The 27,565-nt window shown below is 38.9% G+C and overlaps 1 protein-coding gene across 2 annotated transcripts in view; it reads left to right on the top strand.

Annotated features, from left to right (window-relative positions):
* The window catches only part of map2k5 (mitogen-activated protein kinase kinase 5), a 52,173-nt gene extending 24,608 nt beyond the window's left edge, over nucleotides 1–27,565 (top strand). The window contains exons 17-22 of one of the 2 annotated variants that reach the window (XM_084541499.1): nucleotides 147–176; nucleotides 5,119–5,145; nucleotides 5,494–5,526; nucleotides 11,114–11,175; nucleotides 12,127–12,172; nucleotides 24,412–27,565. In XM_084541499.1, coding sequence (XP_084397625.1) covers nucleotides 147–176; nucleotides 5,119–5,145; nucleotides 5,494–5,526; nucleotides 11,114–11,175; nucleotides 12,127–12,172; nucleotides 24,412–24,522 — 309 coding nt within the window. In that variant the 3' untranslated portion in view covers nucleotides 24,523–27,565. The remainder of the gene's footprint in view (nucleotides 1–146; nucleotides 177–5,118; nucleotides 5,146–5,493; nucleotides 5,527–11,113; nucleotides 11,176–12,126; nucleotides 12,173–24,411) is intronic. The other variant, XM_084541500.1, reaches the window with a different exon arrangement.

A 27,565-nucleotide genomic window follows, 5' to 3' on the forward strand; every position in this document is an offset into this window, starting at 1 on the left:
CTCTTGTTTTATGTACTGATTAACGTCACACACAGTCACATTTTACCTGTCAGTAGTAAAATCAACTTTTCCATTCACTTCTTCAGCTCTTTTTCAAGATATCTTTACGTCTTGATAACTTGATTACTGGTTTCTTCTCTACACAGCTGGCGCTTGGCATGTTCCCCTATCCACAGGTAAGTATTTTTTAATGTTGCATTTGTATTTGTTTGTATTTATGGCTCATTGTGGTTGATTTACATCTAAAACACTATGATTTTTTGGTAGATTTAATGAATATTATATTGACATTGACAAAGATAGCATATCTGGTAGGGAGACCGGCATTGGGCCAATCCAGGCATTTTTAAAAAGATTGGATCGGATCAGTATTGGGCTTCATCCAAGCCTGATCTTTTGTAGTTATTTATTTCAGGTTTGTCGTAAGCATCTTCTTCCTCTTCTGTTTTAATGGCGGTTGTCTACCATCAGAGCTTCCAAAATTTAAAGTTGTAGAGAGGAACAAAATCACCACCACCAAAAAACAAAAAAAAAACAGAAAAAGTAAAAGGAATACACTAAGTACACTCAGGCAAAGTCTGCACAGAAACAACAACAAACACTGAACGCTGCATTTAAAAGAAGAGAGCATTTCCTTGAGACAGCGTCTAATATTAAAATATTACACAGAGGGTTATGGAGTTAGACCAGTGCAGATGCAGATGCACTGTGCACATGTGATCTAGGAGAATGAGTAAGACAAAAAAAAGTCTTCGGAGGACATTTTGTTTATTTAAGATCAGGTCAGGACTCAGATTGGCTGATGATGAATATTAAAAGATCGGTACTGGATCGGGGGGCAAAAAAAAACTTCATCAGGACATCCCTAATATCTGATTTCCTTATGTATTAAGTAGCTTTTGAATCACATTATAGATTCCACCTGATACAAAACTTTTTTGCAAGGATTTTATTAATTTTCTTCTAGTATTTTTAGGATAGTTTTCTCCTACAAGAGGCATTTATTATATGTTGTAAATCTCTTAAATAAAAATAAGATCTTCAAGCAATGTATTTCCTCTCATCTAGATATAGACGAGAACTTTAAATCTGTAAATCTACCATTTGAGTTCATTTTTTTCCCCTCGCTACACTAAGCTAAAATCCTCCTCAAATGTAATTGCCGACCACAGAAGTGCCTTCCCAATCCCATCAAGTCTTAATTAGCCCTTTAAGATGGGTTTATGTCCGTAATCCCTGGCTGAGCAATCTGAATCTGGTTACCTCAGGTTACCTCGTGGCAATCTGCCTTCATGAAATGTAAAGGAGCAGATTTGAGCGTGAAAGAGGTTGCTCCTAAAAAAAAAAAAAAAAGATGATTATGTAAACGTTACGGTTGGAAACTTTATATGATGGAAAAGTTTGGATGTTTAATTTCTACACGTCAACCATGGACACTTGTCCCGACAGTGACTGTGGGTTTAATGTACACAACACTTGGAGCGCTCCATCAGTCAAATGAACAAAGAAGCAGAGTGTGCCGTAACCAGTGCACCATCTGCCTGTGGCTTCACAGGAAATGGGGAACAAATTTGGAAAATTAATGTCTTCTGAGACTTTTTATAAAATGTCCCAGCATATATAATGTTTATTGCCATCTCTTTAAAGATGTTACTCTCTAAATGTGGTCTGTTTGCGGCTTAGAGATAGACCAAGACAAGTTGTTTTAAGTAACTATTCAGCACCTAGTTGCGTTCTTCTGACATTACAACCTTAATGTTCAGTAGCTCCTCTCTTGTATTCTGTAGCTGGCTATGCTTCTTGTGAAGTTCTTATATTTTTAAGTGTTCAGTGAACAATTTGTGTCTCCACGTGTGGAGTGTGTATGACTACAGCCTGTGGGCCGTCTCTGATTTTAGTTTGCTGTTCCCCCATTTACTTCTTTGCGAGTGTATCAATGGTAGCTTAGTCCACCCTCATTGCTACGGAAGGGGTAGACAAAATATCAGAGACACCTCTCAGTTTATAGCTGTTATGCAGTTTTCCTCATCTCGGCGTTAATTTTCCTCTAACTCCATATGGTACTGCAGACAGTTCACCTGCGGGCTGTAGCAGAGCAGTGTGGCGAGAGTGCTTGGATCCAGCTCGTCAGGCGCAGCCAGCCAAAGTCCTCGGGCCTAAGCTGTCATTTTTGCAGACGCTGGCACAGCTGTCTGTGCAAAACCCCCTGCTACACTTCACAGAGAACATTTTAGTACAGGCAGAGGCAGAAGTTAGTGAAGATTAAAAAAAAAAGAAAGAATGAAAATTTTTACTTTGGACTGGTGAGTGATATTGGTTGAGTCCTCAAAGTTGAAATCAGCTTTGGATTGTTTGTGATTTGCACTTTTAAAAAAGCCAGTTTTCGCAGCGTTTGGGGAGTTTAGTTCACCCTTTAAATTCTGATCAAGTGTTTGCATGTGGTTTCCAGTTGCTTTCATTTGTTTGATTTCTTTTTTTTTTCTTGACGCATTATCTCGTCCTTGTATGTGTGTGTGTGTGTATGCACGCACAGCAGAGCCATCACCTCATGTTTGTCATGATTAGAGATGGTCTCTTTAATTCCACTTCACCACATGTCGGGATTCATTTGCATTCTTTGTCAGGAGTTAATGGAGTTTTGCATGGCTCGCTCTGAAAGTCTTTGAAGACACCAGACCTGATGCGATGTGTATACAGCCGCCAGCGCTATTGCTTCTGATTGATTTGTTGTATTTTTGTTTGCTCTGTGGTTGTTTTTCTTTGTTTCTCTTCATTTTGTCATATTTTTTTTTTTTTTCAAATTTGAATGAATTTCAGGATGAAATACCATGTCAGTCTTTCGTGTGTTTGTTTTCGAAGGAACTTCCATTACACACCAGTGCATCCATCAAATAGTATAGACGCTTTCCCTCTTTCACTTTGTTTTTCCTCTCAAGTGAAATGGAAAAGAAATGATAGCCATGTCTACAGTGTTCTGCATGTGTGTTGTAAACAACGGTTGGTGTAATCTTTCAGCTCCCTACAACCACTCTGAACTCTTCAGTTGATCACGTGTCCTTCTGGATGAACATTTCATTTCCAGTGATTAGGCTTCACTTCGCAGGCGTTAGATTACATTACGAATGACGTAAACAAAACCTTCACTACATCCGACGCTATTTATTAGCATGCTAATTATCGTCATCCAGACATTTCGAACGTCTACAAAAGCTCATGTTTTGTTTTGCCATGTGTTGACTTGATTGAGCTTACTGTGTGACTGATCAATCAAGTGGTGCAAATCTGAATTTGCCACTTGATGAAGATAATCACAGCAGTAGTCTTGTGGCTAAGGATGAATGGATGTGAGTTTGAAGGAGATCAGAGAAGAGCTGCAGTTGTCGTGTGATTTCTAACGGCCTATAATTTCAGGGTAGCACATCTCAAGCTAATGCAGCGATTTACTTGTTGTTGACCTACAATAAAGAAGAGAACAGAGGAAAGGACCTTACCATTTTCCCTCTTGTCATAGTTATATCTCCATGGTGACATTGTGGCGCTGCCTTTACCCGTAATCAAAATATTCTTGTCAACCTTTGAAATAGGTGTTGCTTTTTTGTCAAAAGGGGAAACTTGTTGAGTTTTTCCTGAATCCTTACCCTTGAAGAAATATCTTTGAAAGAAATAGCCATCTGATCTTTTCATAGTGTTTATTGAGTTGCTCCTGAAAGGAAAAGAAATCTTTTGACATCTTAAAATTGATTTTGTGACTTCTTTTTCTTCCCCATGCTGAGCCCAGTGTGATAAGAGAGGCTCCCCAGCTCAAACACAGAGTTACACATCATGCTCTCATTCACTGCACATGTGTTTGTATTTGTTAGCTCAGGTGTCAGGAAATAACTTGTTTGAAAATCTTTTAATATTGGTTTTAAATATCAGATTAAACAGTGTTTAGCCTCAGGATGAACATGAGGAGGATGATATATCTACCACATAATAAGCATGCAGCGATGGGAGCTTCAGTTAAGTGGGAAAGGCATTATTAAACCTTTCTCTTTTTTATGTGTGGTCAAGCTACCCGGTACAGGAAGGATAAGTGCTCAATTATGTTTGAATAAGTTAGTCTCCCGCTATCCAATTTCAACCCCTGAAGCAGCACGCAATTTTGTTCTAGTAATTATTTCTGAACAAATTAGTTTTCCATAGTTGCCTTTAATGTGTCTGAATCAGGCAAAACTGGATATAGAGGCAGTTTAGGAGTCTCTTGGTATTTACACACTGTGAAAACCTGTATTTAATTGAGTGAATCAATAAGTGCTCAAATGCACTGTCAAAAGACCCGGAAAAATGAGCAATTTATTTACCAAACATTATTAGACATTTAGCTGAGCCGAGGTTTTGAGCCTTGTATCGTTTAGTCCGCGTGATGAAGTTATACATTTAAGTTTTTAGGAATTAAAAAGGGTTGTCCTGATGAATTCTACCTTGGGAGGGGTTTAAATTGGAAAACTAAATGCTTTCCGTACTTGGACTGCACTGTCTTACATTTTAAGATAAAGGTGGTGATTGCGGTGACGTTTCTAAAAACACAGTCCTCTCATATGTTTGAATTTGGTTTGAACTGTAGACCATTAGAACATATTAGTTGTATTTTAATCAGTTTTCATCACTCTGATTTCTATCACTAGTTATTTGGTGTTGTTGTAACCTCACCCTTTTTGTGTTGTCCAAAGAAAATCATCACGTATTTAGCTTGCGACGTCCTGAACTGTTAAATGTCACTGTTGCACCTGTGAAACCGACAAACTGAGCATGCTCACCACAAAGCTTCTTCTGCACTGCTCCTAACAGTCAGTCTATGTCCCGGCTCATCTTGATAACCTGGAGGGCAGGAATAAAAGCGCTGCATTAGTGGCTCTTTTACCCCCATTCTCAACAAATGAAAGCAAGACCATTAACATTTGTGTGTTTTCATTATGTGATCGGTGTTAACACACGTACTCACAAATTGCCAACAGGGAAGCAATAATTTTCTCCTAGTGATCATAATGTGTCCAAGTGCATCGTCTTGATTATGACACGCTAATTACATATTGCCTCGTCTCTTTTTTTTTTTTTTTTTTCTGCCTTGCCCTACAGATTCAGAAAAGCCAAGGATCTTTAATGGTAAGCTTTATTGCCATGGAATAGGAAGAACGAAGCTAGAGGTCTCCCACTCTATAGTCTGTCACTCTTGGTTGACTCTCTCATTTGATGAAACACTCAAATTGCTTTTTTTTTTTTTTGTGCAACAAAATATTAGATCATGCTTAAACTGCTGGTATTACATTAGGTGCCATAATGGAATAATGAAAACATTCAGAAGTGTGGCTTTGCCTGAGCTCGCTTCGCTTGATTAATACTTTTTATCACACTATTGATTTTCCAGATTGCCAAGAAATTCCATGTACGCTGACATGTTTATTTTTTTGTTGTTGTTTTCTTTTTTTCTCCATCTCCCTCTGCTTCTTCCAGCCTCTCCAGTTACTGCAATGCATCGTTGATGAGGTGAGTCGTCGTCTTATGTGCTTTTGCATCTAAAGTCAGTCCTAATGGCCCGGAAAGCTTATATTTTGTTTCCTAATGAAGCAAGCCACTCAGGCGGCTTTGCTCCCCGTTCACTCAACCCTTCACCCTACGCCACTGCCTCAGGCAATACTCATATGCACATGCACATTACCGTAGAGGTGGGACCCGTCATGACTGACACGCGCACACACACACACAAAACACAGCTCTGAATTCTGTATACACACAGCCAGTGCAAAAGCATACACAATTGTGTTTAACTAAGACTGCTCTGTTACTGCACTGACTGTTTTTTTTTTTTTTCTTTTTGAGGAAGAAGTCTTAACACACAAGCATAAAACCAAAAAGAGAGAGAATGATACAGAAGCACTGAATACCGCCTTTAATAACCATCTAATAATTCACAGCTTTATTTCATATAAGACAGAACATATAAGATGTAGAAAAGCAAAATGATAGAAAAACATACAACTAAAGGTGAACAAAAGAAAACAACTATTGACAATAAGGTCATATTTCATAAAATGTTGTTATAACCAACAGATCTACACTCAGATAGGGTAGTTAGTTTTCTTTTCTTAACAACCTTGAATTCATTCTGTACCACTTTCCATTGATCTTAGATACAAATCCTATTATAAATAATAAAAAAAACAAGTGGTGTATTACAGCAGTGTGAGCAGAAATTAGGATTCAGTAAAATCTGGTATTTATAATTTTCTTTATTTTGAGTTTTCCTTGGTAGCATCCTAATCTTCATGATAAAATTATTTTGTCTCTTTTTCCAAACACTCAGTTTATCAGTTTAGATCCTTCAAAAACATTCGTACCACACAGTGAAACCTCATCGGAGCAGTTTTCTGTTTCCTTATGTATTGACTTACTGTTCTGTTCATGAATATGTTGCTCACACACACTTACATTTTCACCACAGGAAGGAATCGAAACCTTTTCTCCCTCTCCTTTTCCCTGAGTTCTTTGCTGACGTACACAAATAGTAAAAAAAAAAAAAAAATACCTCAACTGCTTTGCAGCCTAAACACGGCCCTCCCCAGTGCCCCCCCATTGCCAGCCATATCGCACATTAAACATACAGTGTCACTTGTCCTTAACTGCCTATAGATTGGCCGTAATTAATAATTAAATGCTTTTGGTTGTAATGGATTGACCTGGGCTGAACTGTTCATTACTCAGCTAGACGTAGCCATCACTCAAACTATTTTTCCCGTGCCCTTTGCCGTCTCCCCTTGAGGCGAGAGAACCTTCTCTGTCGTCCCTGGCGAAGCAGCACTGCCTTACTGTCCCGGCTAATGCAGTGCTTTGAAGAGACAAGAGGATAAGCTCTCTCTGGAAAGAAGCAGCTGCTTAGAGTAAATGTTAATGTTGAGGACGCTACTATTGCAAAGAAGTACATGTTTGTTAGTGTTAGGGTGTTTGGGGCTATGGCACACATGTCATGGAGTAGTTAATATACAGCAGGTGTGATGAACTACATCTTGACATTTTATAAAACTATTGCTCATTAGTATGTACTGTAGACGTGATCCAAACATGTTTTAATTCCTGTGGCTGTGATGCTTTGATATTGTGTGTGACTTATCCACAGGGGATTTGAAAGTCCCTGTAATGGCTGAATGAGTAATATGCTCTTGTGAGTGGATCATTTATATTATTGTAGCTAGAGGTATGAGCGTGGTGGGGCGGAGGTGTGGCAGTCTGCTTCTCTCTCCTTTTTTTTTCTTTTTGAATACACAAGGTACGTATTGAGTTTAACAAATGGTTGGTACACAAATATATTATGACTTTCATCTGAGTGTATCTCAAAGATGTCTGAACAGTGATCTGACAAAGATTTTGAAATATTCAATGTAGCATTGAGAGTGGCCTTGAAAGTTATAGCATCAATAGAGATGATATGTAACAAAGCAGAAGAAAAAGTGGTCACAAGTGGCTGTTTACCGCGTAGATCGACACTTAAAGAGTTGGTTCTCCATAGCTGTACAAAACATATTTTGTGGCTAAGAAGATTCATTCGGCACAATTAAAAAGTAATAACTTACTGTGTTGTCACAGTTTATCGTGATTCTGTAGTATTTGAATGTGTTCGGTCTGAGACGTTAACAAAAGCTATATTTGATGGGTGCGTTTCTAGAAGTTGCTTTATTGCCTGGCCAGCCTACAGGACATAGTTTGCTTTTTTCAAAATGATCAATAATTGATACGATAGCCTCACAGCCTCAAGAGATACAAACAGCAGAGAGTTTTATTAAATGTTTATCAGTGACTCAACACCTGAGTTACACTGATTCCAAAGAGTTGTGCTTATTAGGGAGCTTGTGTGTGTTTAATTTTATTTTTAATGAATTTACCTGACGTCCATTTAAGTTTTTGTACGTGTACTTAACAATTCAGTGTATTTTTTCCGTTGTTAGTTGATATTGGTGCGTGATAGAGAAAAAAGCTCACCCCGTTCAGCCATAATCTTAAATGAGAAGTTCTCTGCAGTTGTTCCTGCCATCTGTCCGCTGTCCTCCTTCATTAATGTGCCTCTCTCCTCTGTTTGTTGAATAGTAAGTGGCTCTACTAATAAAGAACTCCCACTTTATTTTCAAGCCTGTAATTACTGATCTAATTTTGCCTAATAATTGCTTCATGGCAATGACATGTATATTTACCCGTACCCTTGTACCCTCGTAGTGTGTGTTCTGTCTCATAGTGGAGCACATTGACAACCAGAGGAATAATTCGGGAAGACTAGCCACTTTCATCAGCCTGCTGGTCTTTTGTGCCGTCGCCCGCTGCCACATCAAAGCTGCAGCGGTGTTCCTCTCAGCTGGAGACATGAATACATGCATAAATGTGCATGTTTTTGTCTGCAGAAAGATGCATGTGCATGCAGATATGTGGGGAAAGTGCAGGTAGAGATTTTGTTGCAGATTTAGCCGACACAACACTTTGAGCATAGTGTTTGCCTAATAGATCTTGTGCTTGTGTGTGTGTGTGTGTGTGTGTGTGTACACCTTAATATTGTGTGACTCCCTCTAACCGGAGTGCATACTGAGGCTTGTGGCGTGCGGTGCTCAAGGGCATTTGTTTGTGCATGCGTGTTTGTGTATGTGCTATGATATATTGCTCATCCAAGCGGCGGCAGAACTGTGAAGTGCAGTGAGATTAGAAGGAACCTATTCCTTTGTTAATTTAAATGGGTTCATGCATCATGCTTTGCGGGAGCCTGTCGATCAGAGCATTAAGGAATGGAGAACACTGCCCAGAGGTGTTTTTAATGGCACAGCAGGGCTTCAGATGTAAAGAGGTTTAATTCTTTGCATTTGAATAAATGCCTGGCTGTGGACCCAGGCTTTATGATTTTTGCACCTAGCTGAGTTCTTTGTGTGTTTTTATTGATGAATTTGTTTGTATCATTGGATGTCACTAGTGTGCATATTTTAGAACTTAATTTAAACCTACTGTATGCCTGCTGATTCAAACATTTTAACGTGTTTTTGTTTTGTTAGGATGCAATGCTCTGTGACATGTTTTAATATATTCATTAGTATTGACAACTTTCTGTAACGACAGTCAAAGGAAGGGAAAGAAGCAGAGTAACAGTAGGAAAATAGATGGCGTAATGAGGTGAGGGGCGGTAATAGAGGGTCAATATGGCACAGCTGTTCTACATGTTACGGTTCATAAAGCATACACTGACAACATGCAGCAAGCCTGACACACACACACACACACCCGCACACACACACCCACACACACACACCATTACTGTTGTTAATTTTGGTAGCAGTTTTTAGATTTAGTTCAGCTAGAAATAAAATTTCCATCTATGCATAGTTGCATTTACTGCACCTTTCATATTTATTTATTGTCTTATGAATTAAGTTTTAATTCCTTTTAATTAAAGTGCACCTTGGTTCTAGCTTTTGGAGCCTCAGTGTATTTGGTATGATCAGCCTTATGTTTCTGAAAATGGTCCTTTTTTGAAAATGCTGGACAGATGTGATAAATACATTAAACGATAAAATAAATGTACTTATCCTGAAGTCCCCGTTTCAGTTTCGAAAGATAAAACAAAGCAGAAAACAACAACACTTTAGTAAAACAGTCCATACAGGCCTTCAGTGACCGTGTTCATATTAAGCACGTGGCTCCTTCCCAGAGCAACACAGCAAAAACTAATTTAAAATAAATTGGAGCACAGCAAACCTGAATTCAAATCTTTCCTCAGAGGAAGCAAAAAGCCACAATATCAAAGAGAGCTATTATAATAACCAAGCATTGATGACTACTTGCATTTTCCAGCCATCTTCTCATGCGACCACAGTCGGAGAACATAGTCGCATTGTTCACGTGCAAAGGCATTTCAATGACCTTTGGTGGATTGTATGAGCTATTTGCTCTTTTTTTATAAGATGGGTAATTTTTCAAAGAAAGACACAAGTCTTCTTTTCATATTAAAGTTAATTATAATAACTTGTATGGCGATAATTACATTTGCACTTTTACCTTTTAAATCACAAGATTTTTTTTTTTATTATTGGTTGACCCAAGAAGAAACGTTTTAAGCGCATTAAAACTTTCCAGTCTCCACTCAGTGCTGTCGTGAATACAGAGGGTGAAGAGTGCAGAGTGTAAACTATGAGGTCAGCCACAACAATTTTATACAAAAAGGTACTTAACTTTAAACTTCACAGAATCAAGGCTCTTTGCTGATATATTGCTGTATCAGTAATGGCATATTAATAAAAGTTGCTCTTAAATTTGCTCAATTTGCTATAATATGTACTTATATATATATATAAGCACTAAAGCATTTAGAAACTTTGGTTTTCTGTCAGCTATCTACAGATAGAAATACTATGTGTTTCTGTCCTAGCGGAAATAAATCTAGATTCTAAGCTTAAGCTTTGTTGCACCAAAAGCCAAAAACTAGGCTTAAAGTATGAGATTATTTTACTTTTTATAACACAATTGATTCAACCAGACATTGCAAGAACGATCATTGGACTCATTCTTTAGTCACCAAACCTACAGACTAATTGCTGGTCAATAGTTGGATCTTGTTACGTCCAAAGATTTTCTTGCCTTTCTCTCACAGCTCAACTTTTATCTCACACAGACAAAATAAAATGTGTACCTGAGGTTGTCACCAAGAATGTGACAGGAGATTTTGTTTGTTTATTTGAGGATGGTTTTCAAGAATGGTCATGATTATGTGGACTAGTTTTTAAGTTTTGCAGATCAAATAGTTCTGTGTGTATACAGAATTCAGAGCTGTGTTTTGTGTGTGCGCGTGTCAGTCATGATGGGTCCCACCTCTACGGTAATGTGCATGTGCATATGAGTATTGCCTGAGGCAGTGGCGTAGGGTGAAGGGTTGAGTGAACGGGGAGCGAAACTAGTAATTCAGGGTAAATCTACGCTTGCTATGACAAACAGTCATTTTAAATCTTTTCATTGACGTCATACTTCAGGGTTATTCAGTCAGTGCATCGAGTCATCTTCATCCCAGATTAAAATGTTACCTGTGTTTCACTTGTGTCGTTCCTCTTTACAGGATCCCCCGGTTCTTCCTGTGAGCCAGTTCAGTGAGAAGTTTGTTCACTTCGTCACTCAGTGGTGAGTCAAGAGCTGTTTTACTGGTCTAAATGGTTTGTTTCTAGAGAGACATACACCAAAATGTTTTCAAGAGCTGTTGACCGTGCCGTGGATCTCTGGCATCACGTAACCAGACACAACAACTCCACTTATCAGGAGCTGCATTTGGCATGTAGCCCAGTTATTGTAGACATATTAAAGGGAATTATTGTATACACTGGGATTAAGTGCACTTGCTTTCGAGCATTAATGCATTGTGGTTAAATTCACTATTAGCTATGATATTCACTGCTGTTCTTTTTTTATAGAGAATGACTGATTTACCTAATGCATCAGGACAAATACAGTGTTTACCCTGTGTTTGCTTCTGATTCATTAGCCCCTTGTAACCTTTACAGTTAGACAAACATCTCCACACACACCCAAACCACATGTGAGTGCTGTGTGTATTTGTGAGGTCAACAGTCACTAGCTGACTCTGGCAGCTGTTGTTTATCCCCCGTGGCTGCTGTGTTTACTCAAACAGGGCATCTCTCTCTCAGGACCGACTGAGGTACAGGTGCTCTGCCCTGCCGTGGTGCAGGGCTCGTACTACCCTCTCCCAGACTATTTTTAAACGGTCGTGGCCCTTTCATTGTGATACATAAACCAGCTACATGAGTAACTGCAAATAGTCTCCAACTTAGGTCGTTTTGATGGATTACATATGTGTACACATTACGGAGGACGCTCACGGGAACATGCACATATAAATCCACTAATAGGTGAAATATATGTACTGTGTTGTGTGGGTGTCTTCTCTCTCATTTTCTGTGGCATAAAAGGTTTTGTCTCAAGCCTCCACTTGATGATTCACTCATAAAAGAAAATTATACACAAAATTACAGAATAAAAACATCTCTTGTCTACTTTGAACCACAGTTTGAATAGTTGCCGGTTATAAACTCCTTGTATTTATTTATTTTTTTTCAGTATGCGGCGGCACCCCAAAGAGAGACCTGCACCCAATAACCTCATGGTAAGTTTAACCGTGCTTTCCATTAAACCGTTCCAAGGACCAAGGAAGTTTTGAATAACTGTGTATAGAGGGTGATCATATTCATGCATTCTAATACAAGTTCAATTAAAGCATAATTTTATTATATCTGTAGCTTTTGGAATATCCAGTTGTATTTTTACAATGATGGAGGTGTCTTGGGTCAAGGACCCAGCGAGTTGGTATTGCTGTGTGGAAACATAAGTAATGAACTTTTTGCTACTCGCGAAAGATGTCAGAGAGAAGTCAGCCAGAGACCTTGAAGTAGGACTGAGACCTACTTCAAGAATAATTCTCAGTTCAACTCAATTCACTGCATTGAGACATCCTGAATGAATCAGGCATAGCTGCTGTAGAGGAGTCAAATAATTCTGATTTACAAAATTAAATTTTGGAGCCTTATAAAAGTTTGACCTACAAACAAAAAGAAATTATATTTAAGTGTGTATGGAGCGTTGTCTTTGAGCATTGAAATTGTGCAGCCTATATTCTCTCACTGAAATGTTGAAATTTCTTATTGAATAGGAACTCACATAGTCCATCATGCCATCCATTTCCTGAAACTCATATTAAAAAGGTCACGATGTGGTGCAGCTAATTCCAAAATGACTATTCAAATCCTCAAGATAATACAAAAAAATGTGTTTATTTATCAGCTAATTTTTAATTAGCATCAATTTTAATAACAGATTTTTGCACATACACAGATTAACCTCACTGTACAAAACAAATCTTTAAAAGCTTAAAAATCACTTTTCCAGCAACGGCAAATAAAAACCCTCAGGTATATTTCTTTGAGATTTAATACAAGCCAGCAGCATTTACTTAATGGTAATCATCATATCTCATGACTGTAGGTTTGTTAGTGTTTCTCAGTTGGACAGGGCCTCTAAATGTGTTTTGCCTGTGATCGTGGCACAAGGGATTGTAACATCTAATCCTGTGTATTAACGAATGCTTTGAGATCTAAATTTTAAATCTGTAGGACTAGTAAATGGTGTATTTTTAAGCATGATTATATGTCTGAAGACTTGTTTCTTGGTAGTATTAGGACAGTGACAAATTCTCAGAATTCGTTTAAACTAAAGAAAAACATAGTCTAAAAAATAAGGCAGTGTGTCTTTACCTGTAGTGCTATATGTGCGTTACAGGAATGTGTAAAAGAGTTAATGTTTATATTGTTTTTTCGCCGCCTGCTATCTGGCTGACAATAAGGCAGCTGTAATTCGGTGTTGTCAGTGAGCTAACAGCAGCAAGTTAATTAATTTTGAAATGCCTGACTCTGCTGAGGTAGTTCTATAATTAAGGGAAGGGACTTCACCGACTCTCCAGCTCTTTCTAGTGTGTCTGACAGGTATACAAGCCAAGCCTTCCTCCCGGAGCAGACCTGATGATTTTCTCCACGTTCTAGCATTAGCACACAAGGCCAGCAGTTTGCACAAACTACCTTTTAAGAGTTGCAGCACACTCGGGTTTCGGTGTTAGGACCAAGGACAGCGACAGTTAAGTCCACGGGGAGATGAGGGGTGAAGGTGTGTGTTGTGGGGACAGTGGGGCTGGAGGGTGTAAATGCAGCGCTGCTAACAGATTGCATGTTCTCAGTCTCACACCAGAAAGGAGGGAGGAAAGGGAAATGCTGCCTGAACAAAGATTTCATGCCTCCGGACAAAGAGGAATTTAGCTTGTCGTGTATGCATGCATTGCTCAAATCGTTCACCTTTATTTGAACACAACTTTCATTTGTTTTTATCGAGTGTCTCTCTGATTGTCTTTTCTGGGTGTTGTTTTTTATTTGTGTCTCTTAGTCTGGCTGAACGCCCACTTCCTACACCTTCTAGTCTGCTTTTGTATTTATACAACAAGGAAAAATATAATTGCTTAGGAGCTTTTTTATTGTGTGTCTTTGTGGTTTCTTTGTTCCCCAGGGTTAGCTTTTTTTTTTTTGTTTCAAAACATGCAAGGATAAAGAGAAGGGAAAAACACTACCAACTTTTAATGCTTGGGTTGGTTCTGGACAATAAAACGGTTTCTTAAAAGTTGCTAAAGTTTGTAAATGAATATGTTTGTGTGTTACTGGACTGGAGCGATTAATGCAGTTAATGGATAGAAAACTGCTTGGATGGTCTTCGCTGCTGGTTGGTTGCAGTAAAACTTAAATGCACCTTGTGTAGATTGTTTTTGAACATTTTTACGAGTGAGTCTTGAGTTGTGTTTTCTTTGTGCAAGGACACACATGCATGATTACAAGAACCAAGAAATGTCAAGTAAACCATTGATAAAATATTGCTGGATTTAAAATAGTTGGACATTGCTCTACTGTTGTTTTACTGTACAAGGAGGGAAATGTGTGCAACACATTCGTCAGAAACACAGTGAGTACCACTGAATCTAACTCTATTCACTACACAGGGCATTTCAAGAAGAGTTCATGTATAGCCAGCAAGCAGAGCTTCCTGCCTATATGCTGTTTGTAAAGATACACATTACTATTTTCTTTACTGGTTGTTCTCTTTTCATTATGTACAAATGGAAACGATACAACATCAAGTATGATAACACTTGATGTGGTGCGTTAACAGAAGGTGTGATTGGGACTTGAGACGGTGGCGAACCTCAGTGCAGCAGTACTGTCTGGATTCTTTACTGTGCACACGAGCTGATAAACTGTAAATGGCTCTGTCTTCTGCGGTGTATTTCCCTTAAAAACGGCCTTAACCTTGACAACGAGAATTTATATTTGTTGCTTAGTTTAACAAGATTATTTTCTCCAGCCCACAAGGTTTGAAGTTTTTATGTGCCGTTTCTGGGTTTGTGTTTTTTTCTTATTTGTTGTAAAGTATCAGTGTTAACGTTCCTTTTATCACTACAGCAAGTGCCCTTTTGTTAACGGTTTTTCCTTCTTTCTGGTTATTGTAGCTCACATTGGTGGCGTCCCCATCTCTGTTCCTCTCAGTGTTTTTCTCCTCCATATTTCAACTCTGCCCCACTTCTTTCATATTCATTGCGATCCCTGTGCTCTGTTTCAAATTTTCACTGTTCTGTCTTTCTATTTTTGACTCCCTTTCTCCCTCCACCCCGCTCGTCTTTACCTATATTTTGTCCTCCTGTAGGCTTTTCATTTCTTCCTCTGCCCGTGATGGACTGAGATGTAAGGTCATGGATGCCTGCCTTTGTGGCACCAGCCTGCTGATTGTCTTTCCTCTTCCTCATTCCCTCTTTCCTTCCCACCTCTCAGCTACCTCTCCATTCCCCCAGCCTCCTGAGTACATTAAAACTCTTTACCTATTCTATCTGTATGTAAATGCACCCTGCCTTTCGTCTCTCTCTCTCCCTCTCTTTCTCCCTCTGCCACTCATAAAGTGCCACCATTCGCTCTCACTTTTTATCCGCACAACTCCTTTCTCCTGGAAGGTAATGCAGGAAATCACACAATAGCGTACACATTGAGCAAATAACGTTGTTTTATGACCGTACAAACTTCCATAGTGGCTCTAGTTTGCTCATCAGGTTTCAGCGTGTGGTTTCTCTAATCACCGGTATAGCTTTTATTGACGTCTTTATTGTCACAGGGATTTTAAGCCTATTAGATGTTCTTTAAAGGGTTGCTGTTTGAATGCACGGCTGCTCGCGATGGGCTCCGTCCCTGAAATTTGATGCAGTCTGTTTACAACTGTATAGTGGATGCCTTTCTTTATTAGGGTGAATTTTGTTATAATTTTACACCGTAGTGAAAGAAAAAGTTTATTCTTGGGTTTAATATTATGTTGAAAAACCAGAAATGATGGAAGAGAAGCTGGAGACGGCACCCAGATACAAAGGGCACAGATGTCTATGAAACTAATTATTTATTTTATTATTATTATTATACCAGCTAACTCATCTATAATAGAACTATTATTGTCACTTACAGTTTTAAGCTCCTCTGCTCTTTTTTATATTCATTATCAGTCTCTCATCTAACATGCATCAGCTATATCTTGTACTTGTATCACGATTAGACTCTACATGGATGCTTTAGTAGGATATATGTTCATCTCGTTCCTCCTGCTGCTCCCTTCTCTCTCTTTTTCTGTCTCTACCCGTCCCGCCTCAAGCCAATGGGTCCCTCCATTTGAGCTGGGTTCTGCTCAAGGTTTCTTCCTGTTAAAAGGGAGTTTTTCTTTGCCACCGTTGCCTTTGTACTTGCTCTGGGGGTTCTGCAAAGCTGGCAGAGCAGAAACGTTAATAATATGATACGATAAGATAAGGTGTACCTTTACTGTTGTCCTGTAGGGGACATTCAGAGTGACGCAGCACAAATGGAGTAACACTATGAATGTCTTTGACTTTCATGTACACTTTGTATATTTATACAAAAAGGAACATGTGGAAAATCTGTGTACAGTTCAGTTCTGCATAAAGTAACTCTTTTAATTAAGTCATCAGATGCAGATGCTTTTGTATACTGTGTAGCTTCTATTTTCTCCAACAGACCATTAAAGATATTAGAGTTTTTTTCACATACAGTGTTTGCCCATGAATATTTTGTGGGCCTGGCCAATGAGTTGAAGGCTGTATTTTCATTACACAAACAGACAGACGCTAAAAATTAGACTGTATACCTAGAAGTTAGAGAATATTGATACTTGTCCTTCATCCTTGTCTCTCACAGACTGCATTTTCCACAAACATCCCACAATGAATGGACATGAATGGACAATATATTACAGTTTATAGCTTTTAGAGTATTCACAGTCCTCTGACTTTATATTGATTTACTGGATCAAAGAAGTAAATCAGTGGCATGTAATTTGATGTCTTACCAACACAAAAGGTCATGCGGAACCAATGGGATTGTTGACTTTATCTGAGCCATGTCATGTTCCTGGACACTAATCAAGAAGAAATTATCTGAGCTCTGTCTGGCTGTATCAAGCTCAGTGCTTCAGCTGTATCGGTAACGGATCTTTTTTCTTTTGTGAAGAATCACATGATGAGCCATCAGAGAGGAAAGTGAGTGTGTTTTTTTCTTTCCTTATACTGATGCATCTTTCATTGTGGACACCCTATCCTGTCATCATAAGCTAATGACGTTGGTCAGTTGAGGAGACTTTCCACTGGCCTGCTTCCAAGACGCTGGCTGCAGGTATTTGGTGATGACCTGTCCTGTCTGAGGTTTCTTGCTTTTGGTTCTAAAGAGGCTGTCTTTCTCCTTCCTAGCTTCTCCTTCTATTCGAGGCCTGCCTTATTTCTTCTTTTTTTAGCTTTGAGGCAAGAAAGACAGACTTAATTTGTGTAACCAAAAACAAACGAAGCAGTTCTTTTGTGCGTTTCTGTGCTTGTTTTTGCATGTGTTAATTTGTGTGCGAAGGAAAACAAGAACGATGACCCCCCACATCCTTATATTGTCTGATTGTGATTTGACGGACGTTTCATTTCTCCCTCCCCCCCTTTCACCCACATCGTCCCTCGTTCCCCAGCCAGCAGCCTTCACACAGCCTTTTAGCACCCTTGTCAAAGCCGCCCTCTTATTCTGCTTTTCTATTCATGGGCGCATAGACACGCACACACAAATTTCATAGCCCCCTTTCAACCCCAGAGACACCAGATGAGCCCCTCGGTTTTTCACAAAGGAACCCCCCTCTTGTCTCTGACTGTCCCCAAAGCTAGTTTTGACTTGCACAAACCCACACACACAAATAGAAACTGAGCAGCATGAAGGTTTTACCACTCTCAGTGCCAGTATCATAAACGGTGGATGTTTGGTATTAATTGATTTTATATATGTTTAAAACCACGTCAACAATCCATAACCATTGACCCTTAAGATCCCCAGTGTTTATTAAGGTGCTATTTAATAAATCTATTCATTTTTTGTTCATTCATCCGTAGTTTATTTGTAGTTTTAGATGTTTTACAGAAACAGAACATGTTTGTTTAGTTCTTTTTCCTTTATATTTTATTTGTTTGGTTTGCTTTTTTCTCCCAACAGCTGATCAAGACATTGAAGATTTTTTTGTTTTTCGTACGGACTGACTGTCTTTGTTTCATCTCACCAGTTTTTCAATTTGATTTTAATGCAAGAAAATAGTTAACAGAACCCTTGAATGACGTACGCTTGGTCTCATTTTCTAAACTCCTGTGCAAGAGGCAGTATAGACATAGAAATGGACTAAATTACCATCTATACACTGATCAGCCACAACTGTGGATCAGTCTTGTTTTAGTGCATCCCACAGATACTTGATCAGTTTGGGATCTAGGAAATTTGGAGGCCAGGTCAACACCTTGTGCTGTTTTTGTGTATGTGTCTGTGTCAGGCTGCATCCTGCTGGGGATGGCTGCTGCCACCAAGGAGTGTCATTGCTATGGGGTGGGGGTACCTGGTATGGTCTAGGTGGGTGCTACATGTCTAAGTAACAGCCACATGAATGAAGCCAGGTCTAAAAGTGCCCAGCAGAACATTGAATTGTCACAAGATGGTCAATGTAATTTACTTGTCCTGTCAGTGGTTTTAATGTTGTGGCTGATGGGTGTCTAAGTGTTTTTCTGGTAACACTTTAAGTGGATGATGTCTAGCGTGAGTTGTAGTCATCACGTGTCTTAAAACTTTGGTAGCAGTTGGAATGCGTGTCGCAATGTTTACACAGCTACATGTGCAAAAAGGATTTTCACATGGACGTTTATTTATTTATTTATTGTTTATTATTGCACCTCTTTTGAGACTTGTGTCAAATTATCGGTGTCTCCTCCTCCCTAAAATTTTCTGTCAGCACCTTTCCCTGGCAGACGTTTTAACATTTCACCCTTGGATCTTTATTGATGTAAACCCCATTTACACATACTACACTACAGGGTGGCTGTCTGTCTTCAGTCATGCCATTTTGAAATTTACCTGGATGACAGACCATCCTTGATTTGGTCTTTTTGTTCTGGTGTAAGAGGAAATTGGACAGTTATCAAAAGTGCTGCTGAAACAAGAGATAATGATAAGACAGCAGTCGACTGGTTTTCCAGAAGTTCCTTGGTACCAACTCTGAAGTTGAGGAAGTTGTCCATTTCTCATTAGTTACGTTTCTCCACATTTTTTTATGATTTTTCCTGTTTTTTATAACAATCATTCCCACGTCTCGACACATCTTGGCCACTGCTTGTTTAAACCTGGCAGCTTCTGCAGTGGACAGTTTATTCTGTTATATACTTGGTCAGAGACTAAACTAAACCGTGCGACTACAGATGCTCTTATTCTTCTTGGTTCTGTAGTTTTATTGTCTTGTTTCCTACTTCTTTCCAGTTTGGTGGCTAAACCGTTAGAACAGTGCGATTAGACGTGTGGATTTTTAACTTTAGAGGGTAAATAGCACTGGACCTCTTCTAAGAGAAGTTTCCCTACACTTCCTTTACACTAGTATTGGACAGAGTTCACACACTCCCACACACACCAACCAATGCCAGACACTTTCCGGGGGGAGCTAGTGATTAGCATGCAAATCTGTAAAGACCTAGTTATTCTATCTACCTCTTCACCCTTCCCTGTGTCTCACACACACATCCACTCACACTGACACGCACACCATGTTTCATCCAACACTATTCTAATGAGGTGATGACCAGTCTCTTGTTATAATTGCCTCAAACTCCTTTTAATTTCTTCTGAGCGTATTAATCATACATAGAGTTATTTAAAATCGCATAAATTAATCTTAGATTAAACAGACCCTTCAAAGGCTTCAAACAATTAAAGAGTTAGGTAGGATTTCCCTTGGGTTTAGGCTATTTCTATTTGAGCGGCGCAGTTGCAGGTGATTATCCCCGTTTGATATGGCCAGACGGTGATTAATGTAACTTTTAAATGAGTCCACCCTCCAATCTCACCTCTGTCCACGCGCTACTACAGCAGAAAGTCAAACACCTTCAGTGACCTAGCTAAGGAGTAGTTATTCACTCAGTATTCACAACACTTCCCTTACAGGTCTCATACTTAATTTAAGTTGCGGTTAATTTGATTCTTAGAAGATTATGTGTGTGATACAGCGAGAAAGAGACGTGGAGGATGTGTTTATATTAGACTTAAAATCAGTTGTGTGTGAACAGGTATGCATCAGCATCACAGCAAGTCTCTTCAGGCAGCTCAAGTCTAGAATAGCCTGAATCTATGTTTTGTTGTGTTATTTGTGGTGCAGGTGGAATATAAAGGTAGAAGAAATACGGGAAACACACTTCTGTGGGAAGTGCTGGATAAACAAGTCAGATCCACCAGCTTCACAGCTTGCTGGATTTTAGGAATCTGCTGCTAAGGTTTTGGTGCCAGAAACCGCAGCACACTTTCAGAGGTCTATAGTGGTCTAATGCCTCAACAGGTCAGAGTTGTTTTGGTAGCAAAAGGATAACCTTCACAATAACTTGCAGGTGGTTGTAATGTTATGGCTGATCAGTGTATTGTCTAATGGCAGGCCCTTAATAACTGCTGTGGTAAAATCTAGGAACAGCTGAATGCTTCTAGTCTGAGTCCAGTCCCTCAAACATGCTCGATGTCTGTAATGTGTCCTTGATTCAACCACTCCTGACCATTACTGCAAACAAAATATAAGAGCACCCAGTATTTTTATGTTGCGTGTCTTTAATTTTGTATGTAACCTCTGTAAAATAATAGCCAAGAGCACAAGATTAACTGTTTTAATCGTATTACATGATTTGAAATGTACCTGTAGATGGTGTCTGCTTAGTTGTTATGGGGGCGTAGATACTTATATCGAATCCTCGTTTTTGTTTGCTAAGAGGCTCAGACTGAAACTGAATTCTTCATCATATAAAAAAATACTAGGTCCATTCCTAGTGTTCACTTACCATTTCTGGACAGTCTTCTGTCTCTTTGTATGTTTTCTATCTCACTTATGTTTAAACCTAAAGTTCCAGCAATGCATACTTGTATGTTTGCTGGTGGGATAAATACAGAGATGATGCCATGGCAAGTGCTTCCTGGTTCCGACTCACCCTGCTGGTTTCCCATTGTTCAGCAAATAGGACATAGTAGCTTCAGACAGTCCAGGAGTTTGGCCTAAGTTAGCGTTTCCACGGTGTCTTGTGTGCACGTGTGCCATTTGAGTGTGTTATGATGAGCACCTTCATCCAGGTCAAATTCCAGCAGATGTCTCTGGCCGGTCAGGGTTAATTTCTTGGAGCAGAGGTTGGAGGGCTCGATTTTAAAAACATCACTCAGGACTTCATTTTTTTTATTTCTGTATCATTCCCTCTCTACAGAAGCAAGGAAGAATGATTGATGAGATGGGTATTCAGCACATTGGGGCACCCAGGAGCGTCCAGTCCACCCGTCTCATACTGACAAACACACACTCATACGCACACACACATTGATATGAGAGTAATTAACCTCAGACTGTGTTAACCCCAGCTGCCCATTAGAAGGACAACAGGATTGATGGGGCTCCCCCCAGTCCTTAACAATCTCTGTAGTTTGTGCAGGATTAAAGCACACTGCAAAAAGTTGCCGCTTTCTATTAAAATACAAAAGTACTGTGGTGAGCATAGACACAGTAGAAATCCATAGTAGAAGTCCGTAAATCTCGTCAAGGAGCCTTGTACGTACTTAACGCTTTCACACTTCTAAACATAATTTTAAGTGTAATGTATTTTCCTCTGTAACCACAAATAGACAAGAAGGATCTCAGGAGGAAAAAAGTGGACCATCATTACCACCATGTCCTACTTTGTTACTAATCTTACATTGTCTGCACCAGTTTGGGTGTTGCTGGGGGGTATTTAACGGCCCCAGAAGAAACGGCTGACAACAATTCAGCTCACCTTGGAGTCACTTTCTGCCTCCGTTTGAGTCAAACAAGTAATGTCACAGTTGTGTTAATATCCTTGTTCTTACTCTGAATCTTCAGGAACATAATTATAAAAGTTATATATGAACGCTGACAAAAAAAATTGTGTATGAGAATGAATTACAAAACGTGTTTATCCCCGAGTGTATTAGACACTTGGATGCACAAACCATAATCTTTATTTTTCAAGATGAAAATAATAGTGGCAGTATTTTCTATTCAGACAACAAAAAAGGCTTTGATAAGCATCCCATAATTTAGTGTGTGTGGGACAAAGACGTTCACTTTAGTATTTACACCTGATGGTGCTGCAAAATTAAAACTTGATTGTTCATCTGATTGTTACTTCAGTCTTTTGTTGTTGGGATTTTGTTGATTTTCAAGTTTGGGTCCATGTGTCTGCATATGTAACATCAGCTAGGCTGTACCAAAACTCTTCAAGTTGGACATTTTTTATTTTTTTTTATTTTTATTACACCTTCACATGAATGCCCAGCTCTTCTCAATCCACCCAATAACACAGGAGTCCTTTCACTCAAAAGCACAATTGTGAACCTTTGTGGACCATGACTGAACAAAGTGTTAAATGTGCAACAACAAAAAGCTGAGATATTTTAGCCTGACAAACTCACCATTGCTTCGCTATAGAGCTGATGGTTTCCAGCCCAAAATGCTGTTCAAAAACCACCCAAAATATTACATTGATCTTTAGTTAAGTACTTCAACAAACTGCAGCATCCAATCTCCAAAGCCAAGCCACCTGGTGACGCCATGTATGCAGCATTTCATTTTTCCACTCTTTAGAAAGCAACTGTACCAAACAGCACTCGAGATGTTCGTCTTTGCACAAGCACATTCAGTGGTTTTGGGTTTGTTACATATCAGCATGCAAAAGTAAGTAAGGAAAAAACACCAAAATAGTCCCCAAGCAGCCCAGATGGGTTCACCTGCCCAACTCTGTTTCTTACCTGCAAAATAAAATTCAAAGCCACTGTTCTCCGGTGCTATTTCTCACATACAGGTCAATATTGTCATATCGGCTCTGAGCTCATATAGTCTGATAAATCCGGTTAGATAATTTATCAAGTTCTTGTTGTCCTTTTTGCTGTGATTGATCATCTTACTCAGAAGTGAAGTCCTGCCAACAGCGCACAAGAGTGACAACCTCTTGTTAAGGACGGCTGTTTCCGAAATCAGTGTTGACAACTTCATTTAAACCGACCGGACAGAGCGCTGTTTATCTAATTGGACATCTAGACACCTCGAATAAAATTCATGGTTAGTGTGAGTTGATTTGTTTCACTTGCAACCTCCTCCCCTCTCACCTCCGACCCCTCTGTGACCTCTGCGACCCCCAGCTGTGGTCTGGACGGCCGGGCCAGATGAGGCCGGTGACGGGTGGCTGTTGTCGGTGAGATATCACATGTGACATCTCTGTTTCAGTCCTGCAGCGGTAACAAGTGACCGCTGCCAGCATTTAACGAGTCTGATGCGCTACTAGTCACCAGGCAAGTCTGATGTGTGTGGGTTTTCTAGAGCTCATTTATTGGCACAACTGGTGAGAATGGAAAGAAAATAGTATCACGTTCAGAAGCATTTCCTGTCATCATTTTAAGGTGGTTTTTATTACATTTCACAGTCTATTATGACTCAAGTAGATGGCTAAACTGAAAAGATATTTCTTTAAAATACCCTGACAAGCCATCAGTTAATTGTTTTGCGTTTAAAATCGAATCTGTTGGACATTAATATTTAAGAGGGTTTAATGGTGTTGCCCGTTGAGTTTATTTGTGTTTTATCATCACGTCGTGAATCATGGTTTACAATAATTATAGAAGTCGAGCTCAGCCGCACACTTCTCATCACGGTGCAATAATGTTTGTGGCTCCAATCTGTTTGATAATAAAAAATAATATTGTAGAGTGGTTATAAACGTTTTTAATGGCTATTAAAATTTGAGAAAGCTCATTACTTGTGTTTTTCCGGCCACACATGAGAGTTATTGTGAAGGTCATGTATGTGGAGTAAGGTTGGTCATTTATTGTATTATTTGAAATATGAAATATGATTTCAAATGGAAGGTTAGAACTATAATTTGTGATGGGAAGACTTCAAGGTGGTAATTGCTAAGTAGCTTGAGGCTAAATAAAAAATAAATAAAAATGAGTTTGTCTCAGAAAAGAAATTATGACGTATTAATAAAACGTAATTTAATAGCCATTTCCTTCTGTTGCATTAAACATTTGTCATCACCAGTGTTTATTTATTCATCAAGTAACTTTTTGATTCAACTCATTATCGGTGGCATTTTACAGATTTTTTTGTCCTTAAGACGTATTCCACTTCACATTTAATTGTTTTCTAAATCTTTCTGTTTTTTGTTTTTTTTAATAGGATCATTCCTTCATCATACAGTATAACGATGGAAACGCTGAGGTGGTGTCGATGTGGGTTTGTCGCTGTCTGGAGGAGAGAAGATCACAGCAGGCTCAGGGACGCATGTGATGTCCTCCTGCCGTCCAACCGCAACGGACCACGGCGTTCGATCCTTGAACACCCGTCAGAGGCTTCGGGGGTCAAGTACGTCCAAATGCACTGTACAAGTAACTTAAAGTACACGGACAAAAAAAGACAAAAATCACTAGATGTTACCTTCTTTGTGTGAGTATTTAACAGCACTTCTGCGCTGTGCCACTGAGGAGGTCACACCCCTTTGAACTGAATATTAATCACTGCAGCCAAAAAAGTGCAGAAATATCTGTGCTTTCTTTCTGGCGTGGGTTTTTATTTTGGGGAGAATCCCAAAATGCCATGAGTGTCCTCCACGTCTGAAGAAAGAAAGAAAGAAAGGGACAATAAACGACTTCAAAGCATCAGACTGCAATACGCTGACAGAGTTGTCCTCTGCTTCGATAGTGGTATCTCAAATACCCGTCATGTGCTTTACTGTGGACGGCCCTCTACTGAATGTTAAGGTTTTTGCCTGTGAGTAACTGCCCATTTGTGTGCCTGTTTTTTCCAGTGGTATAATTTATTACCTCAGAAAACTTTTATTGTCTCTGTAACGGCAAGAAATCCCCATAAATGTACTTATTTTTAGCTCCTGGACTAAAACCTCTGCATCTAGGTATTTCTAAACTGGTGACGTTGAAAAAGGAACTGCGGTACCAGTGAGTCTGAAGCAGCACTGCAGTGTTATAGAGGAACTATGGAAGAAATCTTTTCTTGACTCTCGAGCCCACTGAGGAAACCGTGTGTTGTTCAAGCTCGTCGAGGGGAGCCGAGGTTCGTTTCTGTTTTTAAAGCCGCTTATAACTCATTTGCACATCTTTTATTTCCCTTTGCACAGACATATAGTACATGACGTTGAAAGCCACTTAATAATCTGTTGTGTGGAAGCAGATGTCAACTTTCATAAATGATATATGTGTGAGGTTTTATTTTTAGAGACTATGGAGAACAAAGAAAAACCACGGACAGTTAGAAGCATAACCTCCTCCTACAAAACAACACATTTTATATTTTTAATTATTATTTTATTCACATTGTGACTTCATGTACTTCACAGGAATAATGCTTTCCTTGGATTGCCTAATGAGATCAGTTATATACAGTAGAAGAAAAAAAAAAAAAAACACATTAATGCAGTGCACTTAACACCAAAGACAAAGCAAGTTAGTGAATTATATGGATTTTTCTTGGCCGAGGCAGGCGTAACGGGCTAAGTGACTAAAATGAATTTCTTTGACAAGGTCTTTACGTGCAGCTGATGAAATGGTGCAGCGCTTAAGTGCAATTAAATGCCATTATTTCCACAAATTCACAGATATCATAGCGTACAGTGGTGTGATATATACAGTGAGAGAATCAGTGGAAAGAAATGAAACATTAAAAAAAAAAAAGGTTAAAAGCACCCGTTTAATATCCTTCAGTCCCCGGTTCAGTGCGGTTTTATCCGTTGTTACGGTGAGTAGAGAATAGACCAATGAAGATTTTAATGGTTTGAGGAAGGCGATGAGGACGACTCGACGGCGGTGTCTCACTTTGCTTTGTCGTATTTCCAGAGTGGGCAAATCATTTAGAAAATATGCTACTTTAAATTCACATTCACAGAAAATGGAAGAAATCCCCAAACTGCACACTAACACTGCCTTTTGGTGGAACTTGTGAAATTGTAGTTACTAAATAGGAAGTCATGTACACAAAATGTTTGGCATTATAACATAAGTAAGTTGTGAAAAACACCACGGTTAAACCAGTATGGCTAACATCCAGGTTACTTAATGTAGGAAATGTAAAGACATTGAGAATATCAAAGTTTTTCTCAGACACAAAGTTATGAAAAAAGTAATATATAAAAACTATATTACTACGACTTAACATAGGCTGTTGTCTCATATTGCAACATGTGGAATAAGTATAGCTGCTCCAGAAATGTCCACGGCTGTTTCCTCAAGTAAGGAAGATGAAAACATTTAAATAGTAATTTAATTAACATCCGAGTACGCATGTTTGACATGATTTCTCACCAGTACAAAATCCAGTTTGGTTTTAAACAATAGACGTTAACGAGGTCAGAATGTGAAAGGGAAACTTCACACAGACGTTCTACTGATTTGGCCCAGAGCTAAATACATCTTCCCAGACCGCCTTTGTAATTGTTTCTAGTTATTTGAATTTTATAATGTTGTAACAAACATTACTTCATGTACTTCAGTCTGTGTGACAGCAGGCAGTTTGTTTCAGACAAACTGTAGCTGCGCAGCCGTCAGTGCCCCTCCACTGTGTTTCATGATCCCTCCCACAATAGCACATATCACTCGTGCCATTATTTGTGTCGTCAAAAACCTGCAACCTTTTTCTTTTATGTACATACATTTACTTGTGCACGATGCCACTCTGAAGCTAGAAGTACTTTGCAGTTTGTTAAAACTGCTAGGTTAGTGGGAAACAGTTGTGTTGGAGTGTTGTTTGTTTGTTTCATAACTTAATGTATTCCAGAAACTCAAATGAAACCAAAAAGAAAGAATTTCATATTACCGAACAAATATATTCTACAAGCTCAGCCACTTTTTTTTTTTTTTGTTTTAAAGGATTTGGCAGTAATATATATATCTGCAATAAAAGTGAAAATATTTATTATTTTTTTTTACTTTCAGCCTGCTTACAGCAGAGATTGCATATTTGTTTTTTTGCCCTGTTATTTTTTTATTTTTTGTGTTCTCTCTGAAACCACAAAGCATTAAGTCAATGATGAGATTCAGCAGAAATATAAGTGCTGTGGTATTACTGACTGACTGTGGCCTTTCCTGTAATTATCTATGTTGGCACATATTCCAACTATAATAAATAAAATGTATTTAAACCTAGCAATTTCACCAAGTTTGATATTTTCTTGTTAGTTTAACATTTGTCTCCTAACAATCTGTGTTTATTTCTCAGTCTGGATGTTGAATTTTATTTTGAAAGGAAAGCAAATTTATCTACTTCCACAAAGGCACAACAGTGAAGTCCAGTTTGGAGGTATGGTAATAAGAGGTTTTTTGTC

This window comes from Chelon labrosus (genome assembly GCF_963514085.1).
Source record: "Chelon labrosus genome assembly, chromosome: 3".
NCBI classification, from domain to species: Eukaryota; Metazoa; Chordata; class Actinopteri; order Mugiliformes; family Mugilidae; genus Chelon; species Chelon labrosus.